At 39.7% G+C, this 16,113-nt stretch overlaps 1 protein-coding gene and 1 long non-coding RNA gene across 2 annotated transcripts; both read left to right on the top strand.

Annotated features, from left to right (window-relative positions):
* Positions 1–2,543: 2,543 nt before the first annotated feature.
* kcns2 (potassium voltage-gated channel modifier subfamily S member 2) lies at positions 2,544–4,739 on the top strand. Its single transcript, XM_015006948.2, has one exon. It carries the CDS (start codon positions 2,678–2,680, stop codon positions 4,115–4,117), a length of 1,440 nt encoding a protein of 479 aa, XP_014862434.2. The 5' UTR covers positions 2,544–2,677; the 3' UTR covers positions 4,118–4,739.
* Positions 4,740–11,383: 6,644 nt separating this feature from the next.
* On the top strand, positions 11,384–13,133 carry LOC148158511 (uncharacterized). The gene is made up of 2 exons (XR_015762985.1): positions 11,384–11,891; positions 12,750–13,133. It is a non-coding gene; the product is annotated as an uncharacterized LOC148158511 (long non-coding RNA).
* The last annotated feature ends 2,980 nt before the right edge of the window (positions 13,134–16,113 follow it).

The raw sequence follows: 16,113 nt of genomic DNA, 5'->3' as shown, positions 1-16,113 counted from the left end.
ATTCTAGGAAAAGCGTATTGGCTTCGTTGTTTTTCCCTGATGCTAGCTTCCGCATGTGTCCGTTTGTGTTGGGGCGTTTTTAACAGCAGCAGCAGTCTGCAGTGTGAGCCGCATCGAGCTGTGTAAGAGAAAACCTTCAGTCCTTGATCCATGAAAGCCAGGCCGCTCTGCAAGGCCACCTCTTTAGCCCTGGCTTTGTGTTCAGCATACAGAGGCTGTTAATGATGCTGCTGCTGCTGCAGCATCAGGAGGAGGTGAGAACATGTTCCTTTCTTCTCTTTTCAACACAATAATTTCCACGTTTTTAAAGGAAGAACTGCGAAGCAGAATCTGAACAGTTTGGTGTGGTCAGTTCTTGAAACAAATGTGATGATGGGTTAATGCATCCTGGAAAATGGAGTTTGAGGAGGGGGGGAGATAATCAACTAGCAGCAGAAATGTACCTTGGGAAATATTTGTTCTCTTTAAACTTTTCCACATTTTTGTAAGTTGCAACTGCAAACTACAATCTATGTAGATGATTCTGTGTTAATCATTTGCCAAGTAACCAACAAGCTGTAGCTGTACTGTCACTGTGTCACTGTGTGTGAGACAGAAGCATGAAGTGCCGTGATTTGCCAAGAGCTGACATAAATTGTGTGTGTGTGTGTGTGTGTGTGTGTGTGTGTGTGTGTGTGTGTGTGTTGGGGGGAATTGATTTCACATCAGTTCGAAAGGCTAATGAATAGATTCATAAACACAAAAACGAAGGACATTATATCCATTAATTCAGGGTCGGCACAAGGCAATGCGTGCTAAGTGGCTGCTAAGGGCCCCCATGCCACCAGGGGCCCCCCAAGAGCACCAAACTAGCATGATAGACAAATATACATATATTTTAAACAACACTGAACATTGCAAACTAAATGCTATTGCACATAGAAAAACAATTTATGTATTTTTAAAAAGAATAAATACTAATAATTAATATATTCCTGTTTTGGCTGCTGCCACTGTAGGGGAAAAATAAGTTATTAAATTTAGTGTTTATCAGCTGATATTACTCTTAGTTTTTTAAAAATGGCACACTTAAATACTACTCTGCATTTCAAAATCCAAATGATTTGTTTTCTTTACTTAATTTCTTGTGTAAGCTTAAAATAAATAGTCATAATAGCACTGTTATAATGTATGCTAATTACAAATGATGATAATTAGATAGAGTAGCTTAGGAATTCTAAATCATCTGGTGTTGACATGTTGGTAAAAGAAAAAAAGATGGTTAGGGCCCCAAAAAGGCTTGGACCGGCCCTGGCTAGATTTATAAACTCACAATATAGTTCCATAATTAATTATTGCATTTATTTATTTATTTATTTATTTATTTATTTATTTATTTATTTATTTATTTATTTATTTATGTGTTTGTTTGTTTGTTTGTTTATTCCAGTTAACCAAAAATGTTTTCTCAATTTCAGTTTAAGTTATTTCGCTGGTTTTAGTTATCTGACCTTGCAACTTAAATGTTTTATTAATGATGCATTAAAGTCAAAAGATTTTGAGGGGACACTTTAAAAACCACCTCTTTTATTTTCGGTTGATGACCTCTGGCAGGCGCTCTGTCTGCTTCGCGCGGCGGGTTAGTTGGTGATTCCCTGCGCACCGTGGCTGAGCTGCGCGCCTCGCCCCTTCAGCACCATGACGCTGAGATCACATCGGGAGGGCGGTGCAGAGGAGAGGAAGAGACAGAGAGAGAAAGAAAAAAAAGGAGAGAGAGGAGGCTACGTGTTGCTGCGCAGCAACAGATAGAAAGAAGACCCAGAGAGGAACACAGAGAGGAATTCCCCACTGCTCAAACAGAAGCGGCTGTCAGGGCGTATCAGTCCTGTTCTTCTTTTTCTCTTTCTTTTTTCTTTTTTGGCTCCCAGAATTCACAGAAATAAATCTACAGCCTACCTGTAGCTGGAGGCGCTGCAAGCCCCTCCCAAATCCCACCCCCCCATCCTATGAATGAAGGATGTGAGAACCGACGGCTGCAACAGCAGCAGCAGCAGCAAGCCTCCGGGTGCATTCAGACACTTAAAGGAGTAGATAGTGTTCTCTGTCTGGAGGCAACACTCTCTTTAACAGCGGATCCTCTGGAACGGTGTCGCCCTCTTTCTGTTCGGTAGAAACTGGAATCAGTTCGGAGCTCGGAGGACAAAGGTCCAGAGGTTGCCCTCTGACTGCGATGAGCCGCCGCTAAACATGAAGAGTGTTTCAGAGAAATCGGTGAATTGATCGACCGTTTGAAGTAAGTTCTCTTTGTTTGAACAAGCTACAGAAACAAGCAGCTCTTCTGTGTCTTTTGGAATAGAGGCTTGGAAAGCAATGCGTTAGTTTAGGTATCTAAGTATGGAAACAGCTAATTAAAGCATCAAAGCCTTGTCATTGCGGGCAGTTGAACTAACTTATGCTTTCTCCTTGTCTGCCAATGTGTCTTCTTCGTCAATGTGTTTGGTCTGCCACTGTCTCTCTTTGTCTCTTCCTTTCATCCTTTCATTTTGTGCGCCCCGCATCTGTGTGTGTGTGTGTGTGTGTGTGTGTGCGTGCGTGTGTGTGTGTGTGTGTGTGTGTGTGTGTGTGTGCGTGTGTGTGTGTGTGTGTGTGTGTGTGTGCACGCGCGCGTGAGTGTGTGTGTCTTTCCCTCTTTAAAGGCATGACAGGTCAGGTCCTTAGGGACACGACCGCCGGGGCTCCCATGGACGACAACGCGGGCATCCGCATCAACGTGGGCGGCTTCAAGAAGCGTCTCCAGTCGGACACGCTCTCCCGCTTCCCCGAGACCAGGCTGGCTCGCCTCCTCCAGTGCCAGTCTAAGGAGTCCATCCTGGAGCTGTGCGACGACTACGACGACGCGGAGAAAGAGTTTTACTTCGATAGGAACCCCGCTCTCTTCCCGTACGTGCTCAACTTCTACAACACGGGGCGACTGCACGTCATGGCCGAGCTGTGCATCTTCTCCTTCAGCCAGGAGATCGAGTACTGGGGCATCAACGAGTTCTTCATCGACTCCTGCTGCAGCAGCGCCTACCACTGCAGGAAGATGGACCAGGACAGGGACGACTGGGACGACAGGAGCGACGAGGGAAGCACCACGTCGTCATTCGACGAGCTGCTGGAGTTCTACAACGACGCCACCAAGTTCGACAAGCAGCTGCTCGGGAGCGCGCGCAGGCGCGTCTGGTTGATGCTGGACAACCCCGGGTACTCCGTGGCCAGCCGCATCATCAGCATCCTGTCCATCCTGGTGGTGCTGGGCTCGATTGCCACGATGTGCATGAACAGCATGAGCGAGTTCAGCGTGCTGGACAGCAGGGGGGAGCCCACGGAAGACCCGCGCTTTGAGACGGTGGAGCACTTCGGCATCGGATGGTTCACGCTGGAGCTGGTGACCCGGTTCGCGGTGGCCCCCGACCTGCTGCACTTCTTCGACCACCCGCTGAACGTCATAGACCTGGTCTCCATACTGCCGTTTTACCTGACGCTCCTCATCAACCTGGTGGTGGAGAGCAGCCCGGCGCTCGCCAACCTGGGCCGGGTGGCGCAGGTCCTGCGGCTCATGCGAATTTTCCGCATCCTGAAGCTGGCCCGCCACTCCACCGGCCTGCGGTCCCTGGGGGCCACCCTCAGGAACAGCTACAAGGAGGTCGGCCTGCTGCTCCTCTACCTGGCCGTCGGCGTGTCGTTCTTCTCCGTCATGGCCTACACGGTGGAGAAAGAGGACAGCGAGGACCTGTCCACCATCCCCGCCTGCTGGTGGTGGGCCACCGTCAGCATGACCACCGTGGGCTACGGAGACGTGGTGCCCGTCTCCATACCGGGCAAACTGACCGCCTCGGCCTGCATCCTGGCCGGCATCCTGGTCGTTGTGCTTCCGATCACGCTCATCTTCAACAAGTTCTCCCTTTTCTACAAGAGACAGAAGCAGCTGGAGATCGCAATGAGAAGCTGCGACTTCGACGAGGGCATCAAGGAGGTCCCCTCCGTCAACCTGAGGAACTACTACGCGCACAAGGTGAAGTCTCTCATGGCCAGCTTGTCGAACATGAGCCGGAGTTCTCCGAGTGAACAGAGTCTGAATGAGTCGTTACAGTGAAGCTCGGCTCGGAGCTGTCCGGGGTGCTGACACCCGCTGGAGGAGGAGTTGCCTCTCTGTAGCTCAGTGCAATAACGTGTCAATGTGTGTGTGTGTGTGTGTGTGTGTGTGTGTCAGTTCCGGTGAGACAATATAAAGATCACGTGCACTTTCTAAAGGAGCAACTCGGTTTTGTTTTAAGTGGGGTTCTGTGAAGAAGTGATCAGTAACTATTGTGGTGGAAAGATTTCACGTCACAGTGAGTCTGTGGAAAAAAGGAAATCCTCAGAGCCACTGAAGGCTGACAGGAAGTCACGTTTTATTATTTCAAAAATAACTCGACCCTCAAAATGTTCATGTCTTTGAAAATCAACACTGTTTCGTCGCTTTTTGTTTTTCTGCATTCAGTCTGTCTCCGAAAGCAGAGCTGGAAATGAGTATTATGGTTTTCGCTTTGGTACTTAGAGAGAGAAGCTGTAATATTTTCTCCATGTTAAATATTCAAACACAGCATGATCACAACTTGGCATTTTGCAGCACAGATGTGAAGTGCATAAAAGTGGGATATGGCAATGAAGACTCTTAAACACAGGCTTAAAAAATATATGATTATATGACAAATAAAGCAAATTTTTACAAACCAGTGCACTTGATCTGTGCGAGATTGTTCCAAAGAAAACAAACTGCAGTGATTTAGTTTATGTGCGTGAAAGCAGCACACACTGCACACAGCCTCCCACTGGCCTCCTTATCTGTAACTCCGTTCCTGACAACACTGATGCATTCTCAAGATCTGTCTGTTATCTGAGGAACCAGATCTTCCTCAGACATTTGCTCATATTTTGCTATGGCTATATTGAGCCATAGCAAAATATGGGTGACATAGGCAGTTCCAGACAGGGGCCAAATGAGGCCCCTGTGTTCTGTAGAACAAAAGACAGTAAATCAATTTCTTATGACCACATGCACTGACAGGGAAACGGTGACTAACTGGTCCCTTGAATGAATTTCATTTTCTACTTTCACAGTTTTACTTTAACAGTGAATTAAAAATGAAGGTGTTGCAGCTTCAGCTTCAGCTGCATTAGAATAGGGTCACAGTTTTCAACTGCAAATAGCTCTCTGACTCTCACTTGATATATTAGGCTTATATTACGGCCCCATTTTTGTTTTATTTGGTTTATTCTTTTGTTCTGTGCCCTTTATGAAGCAACAATGTCTTCCCCGGGTTTAGAACCGACACTTCTCCAAACATTCCAAACTCTGCTTTTGACTTGGACACAGACCTGCTTCACTTCCTAACTAATGGACCTGAGGTGACCTAATACAAAGATGTGAGCAAAGTTATTCACAAGTGATTTTAATAACGTTTCTAGTTTAATTGAAACTCAGCAATTGTGAAATTTGTCTGGTTCTGTATTAGCAGAACATAGACAAAGGTTTGCGCACATTTGTAAAGGAAGCTCAGCTGGTGATGTTTTAGGTTTGTTCTCTTTTCAGAGTTCCCAGCTGAAAATAAAACAAGATCAAGAAAGATCAAGTATAAGGAGGGGCAGGCAAATAATACACAGCTGTAGCCGTTTATATAGAAATTTTCTGTTGAAGTTGTTTTAAATTGATAAACAATTTAAAATAGAACTTCCTGCCTGATCTGCTGTTAACCTTTCACTCCTCTGAGAACTTTTTTCTTTCCTAAAACCTCACTGTGGTTTGCTATCATTCTACTGGTAAAAAAAACAAAACAAAAAAAAAAAAAACTGCAAGTGATCATATCTGCACCGGGCCTCAGTTGAAGTGATTCAAAGTTTCCCCTGAAGGCCTCTTCATCAAAGTAGGCCAATCAGATCACACCAAAACTGATACTCCTGTTTGTGTTGTCTACAGTCTTAGTGGTCGTGAGGGCGTCAGTGTCACAGCGTCACACTGTTATCCACCATTCAGCTGCACTTGTTCTGACGATAAAAAAAAGAAACAAAAAGAAAATGTCCACATGAACCCCCTGGGTGTTTCTCCAGTTGAAGGTAACTTGATGTGTAAATGTGGTGTTGCAACAGTTCTTCAGATGTTTGGTCGAAACGAAATAACAAATTAAAAGAAAACTCCTGTTACATTTCCCCGTTTCATTAATGTCCAGAGCAGGAAGCAGCTCCCTTCTTTTACAGTCACACATGTAAAAGTGTTTAGCGATGACTGACTGACAGCATCTTCAACACACTGACAGCCACACCAGCAACCGCTCAGAAGTGACATGTTGATTAAATTCCTCTTGAGGGAATTTGCCAGGATTTATTATTATTTATTTATTTATTTTTTTTTGCTGCATCATTACATTAGAGTCCGTAAAAGCTATTTTGGAGCTTTATCTTTTTACTTTGCGTCAGAAAAACTATTAATCTGCTACCACTGTTTAAGTTATTCCACTTTACGTCAGAATTAAAGATGTGATAAAAAAAAACTGTTATTTTTTAGCTGTAAAAAAAAGACAATATGGGCAGTGCACTTTAGGACTACATTGCAGGATTTCACAAAAAAAGGAAAAAGAAAAGTAAACTCTGCTTCTGTTTCTTTGGTTTGATTTAATCAGAAAAGTAACATAAATCAGTTTGATCATCTGACATTCAGACTGGGACAGATTTGGAGCTGGGTTGGCCAGAGTTTGGCTCAGAATCATTACAGGTCTATTTGTGTTGAGTTATTGACAGAAAACTTTGATGAAACTCACAAATCATTTTAATAAAACCCAGAAAGCAGAATATATGGGCAACTATTTCACAAAATTCAAAATAATCAATGATCCTCAATATTGAATTCTGACCACTCTGGTACTTCTTCACAAACTTTATTATTGCAAAATTTTCAAGAAATGCATGCAGTCCTCTGTATGTATGACACAAACCTTAAAATAGGAGTCTAGTTAACAACAAACACAGGGACAGTTGATTTCTACCTTGATTATATGTATCTATAGGATATGATTTTGTCTGTTTATATAGTCAGCTCTGAATAGCAGCTGCAAGAAGAACATGACTGAATAGTTGAATAGTTTAAGTTACTCTTTTGTCTAAAGATTGTAATTTTTAGATCTAAATATCAGAGATGAAGCCAAAAAAAATCATTTATTTCCAGTTTTAAGCTGGATGGGAAATATTTGCTTATTTCCCATACTTCATTCTCTTTCATCTTAAAGAGAATGAAGTTCTGGTTCTGGTTCATTGCAGCCCTACCAGGAGTTCCTACAGCAGCTGCTCTCAATATTCAACAAAGCGCTGACTAACTGGCATTGATTTCAGTTTAAAGGATAAAGAGGCAATTTCTACAAGTAGCTTGCAGCACTAAAAAGAGTCAATATTATTTTTCTTTTGGCATTTCATAATTTAACCTGGGTTAGCTTCACTGACTTCCCATTGAGACCTACTTCTACTTTGCAGAGCATGTGATTTTAAAATATAATCTACTGACGCTACAAGAAAAATCTTCTGATTAATGCTGCAGATTCTGGAACAAACATCCGTATTTATCTGCTGTTCTCTCATCTTTAATAAGTTCATTGAAACCTGTTAATTTTTTTTCCCCTCATGTAAAACAGTTTCTTGCAGTCTCAATTTGCAAACACAAATCTTCATGAAAGAAAAAAAAGACGTCAGGCTTGAAAGAACACAACATAATATTACAGTTAGGTTTAAATAATCACAGAAAAACAAAGCACAACAGCAATTTTCTGTCTTTCATTTTACTTCGAAGGTCATCCTGAGTTCTTCTTCAGTCCTAATGAGAAAATGACGGCGTTCCAAGAATGTTTTCCACACGTTTCCGGTGAGCTCGCCTCAATTGGGATTTTCCCTTAGAGTCCAATTAAATCTGCCTCCGTTTGTTTACTTCTAAACCTTTAAAGATTTCCCTTCTGGGAGAAAATCCACCGCACTGCTGCAGAGCCGGACCGCCTCGGAAACTCAGTTATTGATTGTAAACGAGTTCACAGTGACGACCGGCGACATTTCACCAAATCAGGGCAGAGAAACAATGTGTGTCCATTTTCAGTCTCATGTAGAAGAAAAATGAGGTAGAAATGACAGATTTTTGTTTGTTGTTACTTAGATCCAAATATTCTTACAATTTCTAAGTGTGTATGTGCAGGGGCGGTCCTAGGCTGTTGGTGCCCTGGGTGAACAACATTCAACATCCCCCTCCCCTCCTGCTCCTCTCTCTGCTTTTTCAAACAATCGCATGATTTAAATGTCCAATTGCCAGCACAGGCACAATGAAGATGTATTTTATCATCTTATTTGTAAAAACGTGGAGGTGTGATGAAGCACACTTTTACAGAGACTGAAGGCAATGTGGTTGCTTTTAGTGTTAAAAATCACTTAGGTGTTTGATGTGGGGGGGAAAGGCAGGTCTTCCTAAACTCATTTCACCACAGACTCCAGCTAAAGCCACGACACGACGGGCAGAATATTCATCTTCCCCTGGTATGATCACAATCACAATCATCCAACCTTAAATTAAAGTTCATCACGCATGGAAAGAAAAGAGAGAGCAACATCAGTTAAGCTCCTTTAATCTGTAATCCCTCACGTGTGTTCATCAAAGGTTTCAGAGGTGCGCTTGATATTCATGGGTAATTATCAAAGCGCAGAAGAACATTCTGATGAAGTGCCTGTTGCTGAAACAGAGGCGTCCTATAGAAGTTCAACGTAAGTTTATGTGGTTTATTTTTCATTAGGTGTGAACAAAGACAAGCAGAAGCAGCACAAAAACAATCCTAAAAATGTGGGAAGAAAAGCATAATTATTAACAGAGGGTGGATGGGGAATAAACTAAGCAGTAGTTTTTCTGTCCAACTGTGTGTGTGTGTGTGTGTGTGTGTGTGCACTCAAAAAAATGAACTTAGGGGGTTATTAGATTAATAAAAAAATATCATGTACTTTTAACACAATAATTTCATGTTTTAAACAAAAACGTGATAAAATCATGTTGAACAAACAAGAAATTCATCAACTTAACGTTTATGAAATTGAATCATGTTGAGATAACACGATTCATTATAGTCAGACTGATCTTGTGCTGGAGGCGACGAGCGAGATCACGGCAGATCCCGATTCAACTTATTTACTTTAGTTGGACCCAATGTAATTTAATAGAACCAGACCAACTAATTTGCAATGTTTTGGACCAAATAATTGACTTTACTTGATTAAGATGAATGCAAATTTAGTTGAAACCAACTTATTTAACAGTGATACCTTCACACTATGTAATTGATGTACTCATGTCAGTGGCTAACATGTGTTAACATCACATGAAGTGATGGTTAGCTGGTAATTAATCAGCGTTTTTCTAACATTTGCACCATTTCCTGCTTGCTCCATGCTTGTGTCAAAGCACAACTGAATTGAAGTGGTTATTGCATTTATAAAAAATAACATGTTTAACAGAATTATTTTATGTTTCAAAGGCAAATATGACAAAATCACGTCAAATAAACATAAAATTCAACAACCTAGCGTTAATAAAATGTATTCAAGTTGAGACAACGTGATTCAATTTAGTCAGACTGATCTCCCGCCGAAGAGGGTCTAGCGAGACCCGGAGATCACGCGAGACACTGGCGAGATTACGAAAGATCACGCGAGATGCTAGCGAAATTATGGAAGATCACGCGAGATGCTAGCGAAATTACGGAAGATCACGCGAGATCTTGTGTCTGGGAAAACTTCAAACTGTTCTTTCAAGAGAAGCGGGAAGATTCCTGATTTGGATCTGCTTAATTTGAAAAAGGTAAGATTCAGTCTATTTTCATCCGTCTAAATCAAAATAAAAATCGAAATAAAAAGATGCAAATTAAAATCATCAGACTTAAAAAAAACCCATTTTTTTCTATGTTCGGTCACGTTTCTATGTAATTGATGTACTCAAATCATGCTAACATCACATGAAGCAGTGTAAGGGTCACAAAGCTGCTGTCAAGACAAAAAACGGACCCCATAAATGTCACAGTTTTGCTCCTCCTGAGGTTGTTAAAGCTCCCTGGAAAAAAGTTGGACTGATGTAAATTCAGCATCTGGTGCCATACAAACTCTGAAGTCTGAGGTTTAGTGGATTGTAAACAATGGGGCCAAACATAAGTCTATTTAAATGTTTTTTTATTATTATTTTATTTCAGTACTGTTATTATGTAGGTAAATGCAGAGTGGACATTGGATACACACAACTTTTGTGGCTTTCTATCGTAATACAGATTCTTCATTTATTAATAATAAAAAGTATTAAATTTGAGTCAGAGGAACCTGCAGAAACCTTTGCTGTTAGAGCTTTAAATGTGCTTGCAATGTCCACATAAATGTCCACCTTCTAACTATGGATTTCTAGTATTTTTTTCTGGCTGAAACACTCAGAGGATTGTCCATTATTCCTATTACGGTAGTCCATGAACAGACTTGAGCTTTCTTATTTTTTAAATACATATATTCCTCTGCTCTAAAGATGTATTTTGTTATTGTACTTGTTTTTCCATAAATAATTGTAGTTCAAAAACAATTTTTAAGTTTATCGGTTTAATTTTGAAATGTTGAGGTTTTTGTTTTGATTTTTATGTTTTATATTTTTATTGCTTTCTACCATGTTCAAGTCACCACTGTTCTGCACATACATGCTTGTGGTTATATTCAGTTTCAGAACAGCTGAAACACTGGGTGCCTTTAAATCTCAACTTAAAACCCACCTGTTTAGAGTTGCTTATAGCTAAATTAGGCTTAGTGCGGTTTTAATGTCTTCAATGTTTTTAATGTTTTTGGCTTTACTTTTTATCTGTTTCACTGTATATTAAATGTTGCATGCCTCTGTGTTTCTGTTTTTAATTATGTAAAGCACTTTGAAATGCCTTTCTGCTGAAATGTGCTGTACAAATAAAATTTGATTGATTGATTCATGATGCATTCAAGAGACTTGTACTAAAAGTTTGAATGTTCAGATACAACTCTGCTCAGGGTGAATTACATATTTTAATGTTTGAAAATCTGATCTCTTTCAGAACATCACCTGTCTGTTATCCACCTACATAAGCACTGGTGAAGGGGGTCATCGGCCATCAAGTTTTAGATTGCAGTGGCTAATGATAAGTTTTGCCAGATCTAAAATGACTGAATCTAGTGTTAGAGCGATTAAGGGTTCAGCTGAACTTGTATTTGGTAAGTCAGTTTTATTTGTCTTTATTTGCGTGGGGATGTGGAACTGTAAGGAGTGTTGTCTCTCTCTGTCTAGTAGATATGAGCTGCTATCAGTCCTATGCTAGCTACAGAATAGTACAGAGCAAGGGGGAAGAAGGATGAGCAGCAACATGAGATTGTGATTGACAGCACTAAAACTCTCCTGCCACTGACTGGTTGTTTCTAGCACTGGGAGAAGGCAGAGGAAATAGATTTTTCACAGTATATCCCCCTATACTGTACCCTTGTTTCAGACATAAATATTTCTTAGGTGACAGCTTCAGTTAGAAGTTTAAATAAAATGTTAAACTTAATTTTAGTCATGGCATAATGACAGGAGAATAACAATTTTAAAGATCTTTCAAATAGACTGCAAGCCACTGATCACTTTCGTTGTGACTTCCTTTGAATTTTGCTAAGTTTTCAAGTATGTGACCCTATAGTATACTGCTGGATTTTTGCGGTTGTTCTCATTGTTTTCTGATCTGCATATTTAGGAAAACACGGCTGAAGTCAGACGAGAGTGGATCCTAAAAGGCCTGTGTGCGTACCTGGATGAAGATCCAGAGAAGCTGGAGAAAGAGTACATGGTATATTAATTTATCTTTGTGTCTACAAAAGAGGTGATGATAGTTGGAGTTAATTGGACTTCCTGTGAATTACCAATAAATTTAAAGTAAGAGAAGATCATTAAAACTTTTTTTTTCACTTGGGTACATTCAATTTTAATTTGACTTTTGAGATGCTTTTAGATTTCTCCCACAGAAAAGGATAATCATTAGTAAGATTGATATAATTACATTTATTGTTAAGTGGGTTTAAAATGAGGATTTTTAGGTGAGTTAAACTCCACAAAAAGATCTTTGGCCTGTTTTATTTAGCCTTTTTTTCTAACAGCATTGTTTCATACGCAGACAAAAATATTAAGTAACTTTACCTAAGATGTTAGTACAGATCTATTTGGAAATAACTACCACACATAGTCATGACATTTCCTCCATCCAGGAAATAAGACAGGTTCTTCATGTATAAGATGTTTGGTTTGTGTACAGAGTCAGGGCTTTGTTTGCACATAAGTAGGACTGGTTTGGAATGACAGTCTGTGTGGTGGATCCTCAGACTGTCATTTCAATTGAGGAGAACAGGCCATGGAATATGGGGCCTATTTGGGATTCATCCCTTCTCTTCATGTTTTTCCATATGAGACAATATACCGTATTTTACCACAAGGTGCACCGCATTATAAGACGATTTTTGTGAAAATGTAGAAAATATGGTACCTTTTCTAAATGGAAAATCTTATCACTGGACTCACAATTAACACAGACAGGTCTTTGATGGACCTTAGCTGTTGGTGAGTCAGCCAAACAAGTGTAAAGTTATTTTTTTATTTAATGAGATGTGAAATCTCTCCCACCCAATACCCCACCCTTGTTCCCATCATCAAGGTGCACAAATGGCCGAGACTGTCTGTGGAATCTTCGTTATCCGACCGGAGAGTGCAGAGCCTGGCGATGCCATTGAGGATGTTGGGATTCTCCTGGACGGGGTGGAAGTGATGAACAACTTGAGCAATGCATCTTTACATGTTTTTCTAAAGACCTCAATGGAAAACTAAATTTTAACTGTTACATTTCGCAAAGTTGAGCGAATTTACTGACACTTTTTATGTTGTTAAGAATTTGATCTATGCTAAACACAGCCCAGTTTTTTTCTGGAATAACAAAACTGACCTTTTGTTGTTTATTTCAACTTTCAACTCAGCTGTTTTTTGTGCTGTGTAAAAAGAAAATGGATAACAATTTTGAAAATACAGTTCATGTTGTACTTTTTCTCATTGTTGAGTGTTCTTTCATCTTTCAGTGTGGTCTTAAAACACTTCATTTAATAGCACTTAAGAAAATGTCTTTGAATTAACATAATTCAATCATGGAAAGATTTTCCACATGATTAAATAGCTTTCTTTCAGCATGAAGCATGTTTGTTCAGCTAACTTAATTTTCATGAGTTGGATCAACGTAATTAAGTAGTGTGAAGGTATCACTGTAAAATTAGTTAGGCTGGCTCTATTAAATTACATTGGGTCCAACTAAAGTAAATAAGTTGAATCAACCACAAAAATTAAGTTGAACCAACACATTTGCTTTAAATTGGAATAACCTTAATAAATTAAGTTGAACCAACACATTTGCTTTAAATTGGAATAACCTTAATAAATTAAGTTGAACCAACACATTTGCTTTAAATTGGAATAACCTTAATAAATTAAGTTGAACCAACACATTTCCTTTAAATTGGAATAACCTTAATAAATTAAGTTGAACCAACACATTTGCTTTAAATTGGAATAACCTTAATAAATTAAGTTGAACCAACACATTTCCTTTAAATCGGAGTAACAAAATTACATAGTGCTGAAATAAAGCAAAGTAATCAGGTGGAAAATCTTTCCATGATTTTTTTATGTTAATCCAAAGAGTTATTTTTTTCAGTGTGTGTGGGTGTGTGTGTGTGTGTGTGTGTGTGTGTGTGAAAGCACTTTACACAAACGCAGCAGACAGTGTGTCTAATGGGGAACTTATTAAAGCTGGCAGCACAGGCGTCATCTCCAGTCTGCTCTGTATTGGTGATTTAAACTCTGTTACTAAGCAGGCGTTCCGTGTTGTTGCACATTACCATCTGCTGCCATGCCTTCACTTTAAACAGAGTGGGAAGATTGGATCCTTTCAACGGCCTCGTCTATTTCTCTCCCTGGCACTTTTTTTTTTGATATCTTCCCACGGTGTTTCATCTCCAGAAATAGTCGTCACAGAGATCACGGCGTCGCAGATTATCACACGTGAATCTCATACCAACACAGAACGCAGGTAATGCAGAGAAAACTAGATAGATTCCAGACCAGGAGCAGAAAAATTTAAATAAAACCCATGGTTGACGTTTTTAAATACACCAAACTATAACTTTTAAACTATTACAGCTCATATGAAGCTCATTTGCTGCCCCAGGTTTTGCTTTTTTCCGCCACTAATCTTCATCTATACCCGGCTTTATTAATCAGACAATTAGACAACAGCATTATAAGTTTTCTTCCTGATAATCCAGTGGCTACTTATTTTGGATATATCAGACAATTATATTCATTTCATATAATTATGTTTGTCTATATCCATTTAAAAATATGAAAGGCATAAATTTGATCTTTTAAATACTGGCTGGGTTTTGCGAGGATTGGGTTACAATAAGATTACTGGAATACAAAAGAGTTCAGCAGCTTCGCTGGGCTTATTGTCAAACTGAAGTACCTTCAGTTTGACAATCAGAAATTCTAAAAACAATGCAGAGCTGTCATTAGCTGTTAACTGGGAAGTTCAGAGTTTCTCCCTTGACAACAATTTGCATAAATCAGACATATGAGCAATATTTATCCATATAATTCAGCCGTAGTGGAGGAGAGAAAATAACATAACTGCAAGCACAACCAGCTTAATTTGCAAGAATCATTTTCTATTTCACTGTGTAGAAAAATACTCTGATATGCATTTCAAACTAAAAGATGATTTAACACTCCTTAAAAATCGCAGTTTCAAGATATTCAGTTTTTTTCTTTTCTTTAGCCAACTACTTAAATAAAACCAGGGCAATAAAAGCATATTTTTCCTTAGATTATAATTGAAACAAATATTATTGTAATCAAACCGTGAAGTAACCACGTTGTGTTTAAATGCTAGTCTGTAAAACTGTGTTTGGCCTTGTTCCAGAACCTCCCAGCAGCCATTTAAATATTGATGAACTGCAGAGATTGTGGACAAATTGTGACATTAATGCATCTTCATTTTAAAACAGCCAATCCTTCTGCTTAAGTTACTCGTCCTTAGATGCAGATGGTTTTGGATCTGACTCAAAGCCGTTAAAAAAAATAAAATAAAATAATGGATATTATTGGCAATCTCTCCCAGATTTTAATAAAATAAAAAACAAGTCAGTTTAGATTCCCTGAAAGGAAGGTCAATGTATTTTTAGTCAACATCCAACAAGAAGTATTGTGGTTTGTGTGGATGTTAAATAAGGAGAACAGAGAGCAAAACACTTCAGTTCCACAAGTCTGTTTGTTTTTAACAGAACCTTTTCACTCTGAAAGAACTTAAACTAAATGCAACCTTAAGAAATTAATAACTGTGTGTCATTTAATTTCAGCATTCAGTGAAGGCCTCACAGGTTTATGACTTTACCAAGACGAAGGATCACAGCAGGAAGATCCGGGGGGAAGTTATGGAGGAGTTTAATACAGGGTTAGGTCTTAAAAACAAGACTGTAACGTTCAATCAATCATGCAAAAATATAAAATGTATGGCACATCTACAGGACATCCACCTAACCATGCCAGTGGAAGCATCACATGGTGGGTTAGTGTCGCTTCAGCTCAGAAACAGGAGTGGTTCTGATTTGATGAGAAGATAATGGATGGAAGTAAAACCTGCAGAAAAACTGAGACGGTGGAGGAAGGACGGCAACACTAAAACATACCAACAACGCATTGGTTTAGGTTAAAACACACACATCTGGTAAAAACGACCCAGTCAAAGTCCAGACTTAAATCCAACTGAGAAACTCTGGCACAACTTGAAAACTGACCACAGATGCTCACCAACAACTCCGACTCACCTTATGGTATTTTACAAAGAATGGGAATAATTTTCAGTTGAACTACAACATAAAATCCTCTATAAAATACAGCGAAGTGTTCAGCTCTACTGTGACAAAACATGAAAATGCTGGAGGGAAACGAGGAGCTCAGACTTTGCTGCAAGCACA

The sequence above is a fragment of the Poecilia mexicana genome, unplaced genomic scaffold (genome assembly GCF_051168715.1).
Source record: "Poecilia mexicana isolate PSO_F unplaced genomic scaffold, ASM5116871v1 scaffold_6, whole genome shotgun sequence".
NCBI classification, from domain to species: domain Eukaryota; kingdom Metazoa; phylum Chordata; class Actinopteri; order Cyprinodontiformes; family Poeciliidae; genus Poecilia; species Poecilia mexicana.
This window is presented reverse-complemented; position numbering and strand designations above follow the sequence as displayed.

What these genes read in the sequence shown, in the direction of transcription:
- kcns2 (XM_015006948.2), top strand. Translation starts at nt 2,678, where the DNA reads ATGACAGGTCAGGTCCTTAGGGACACGACCGCCGGGGCTCCCATGGAC.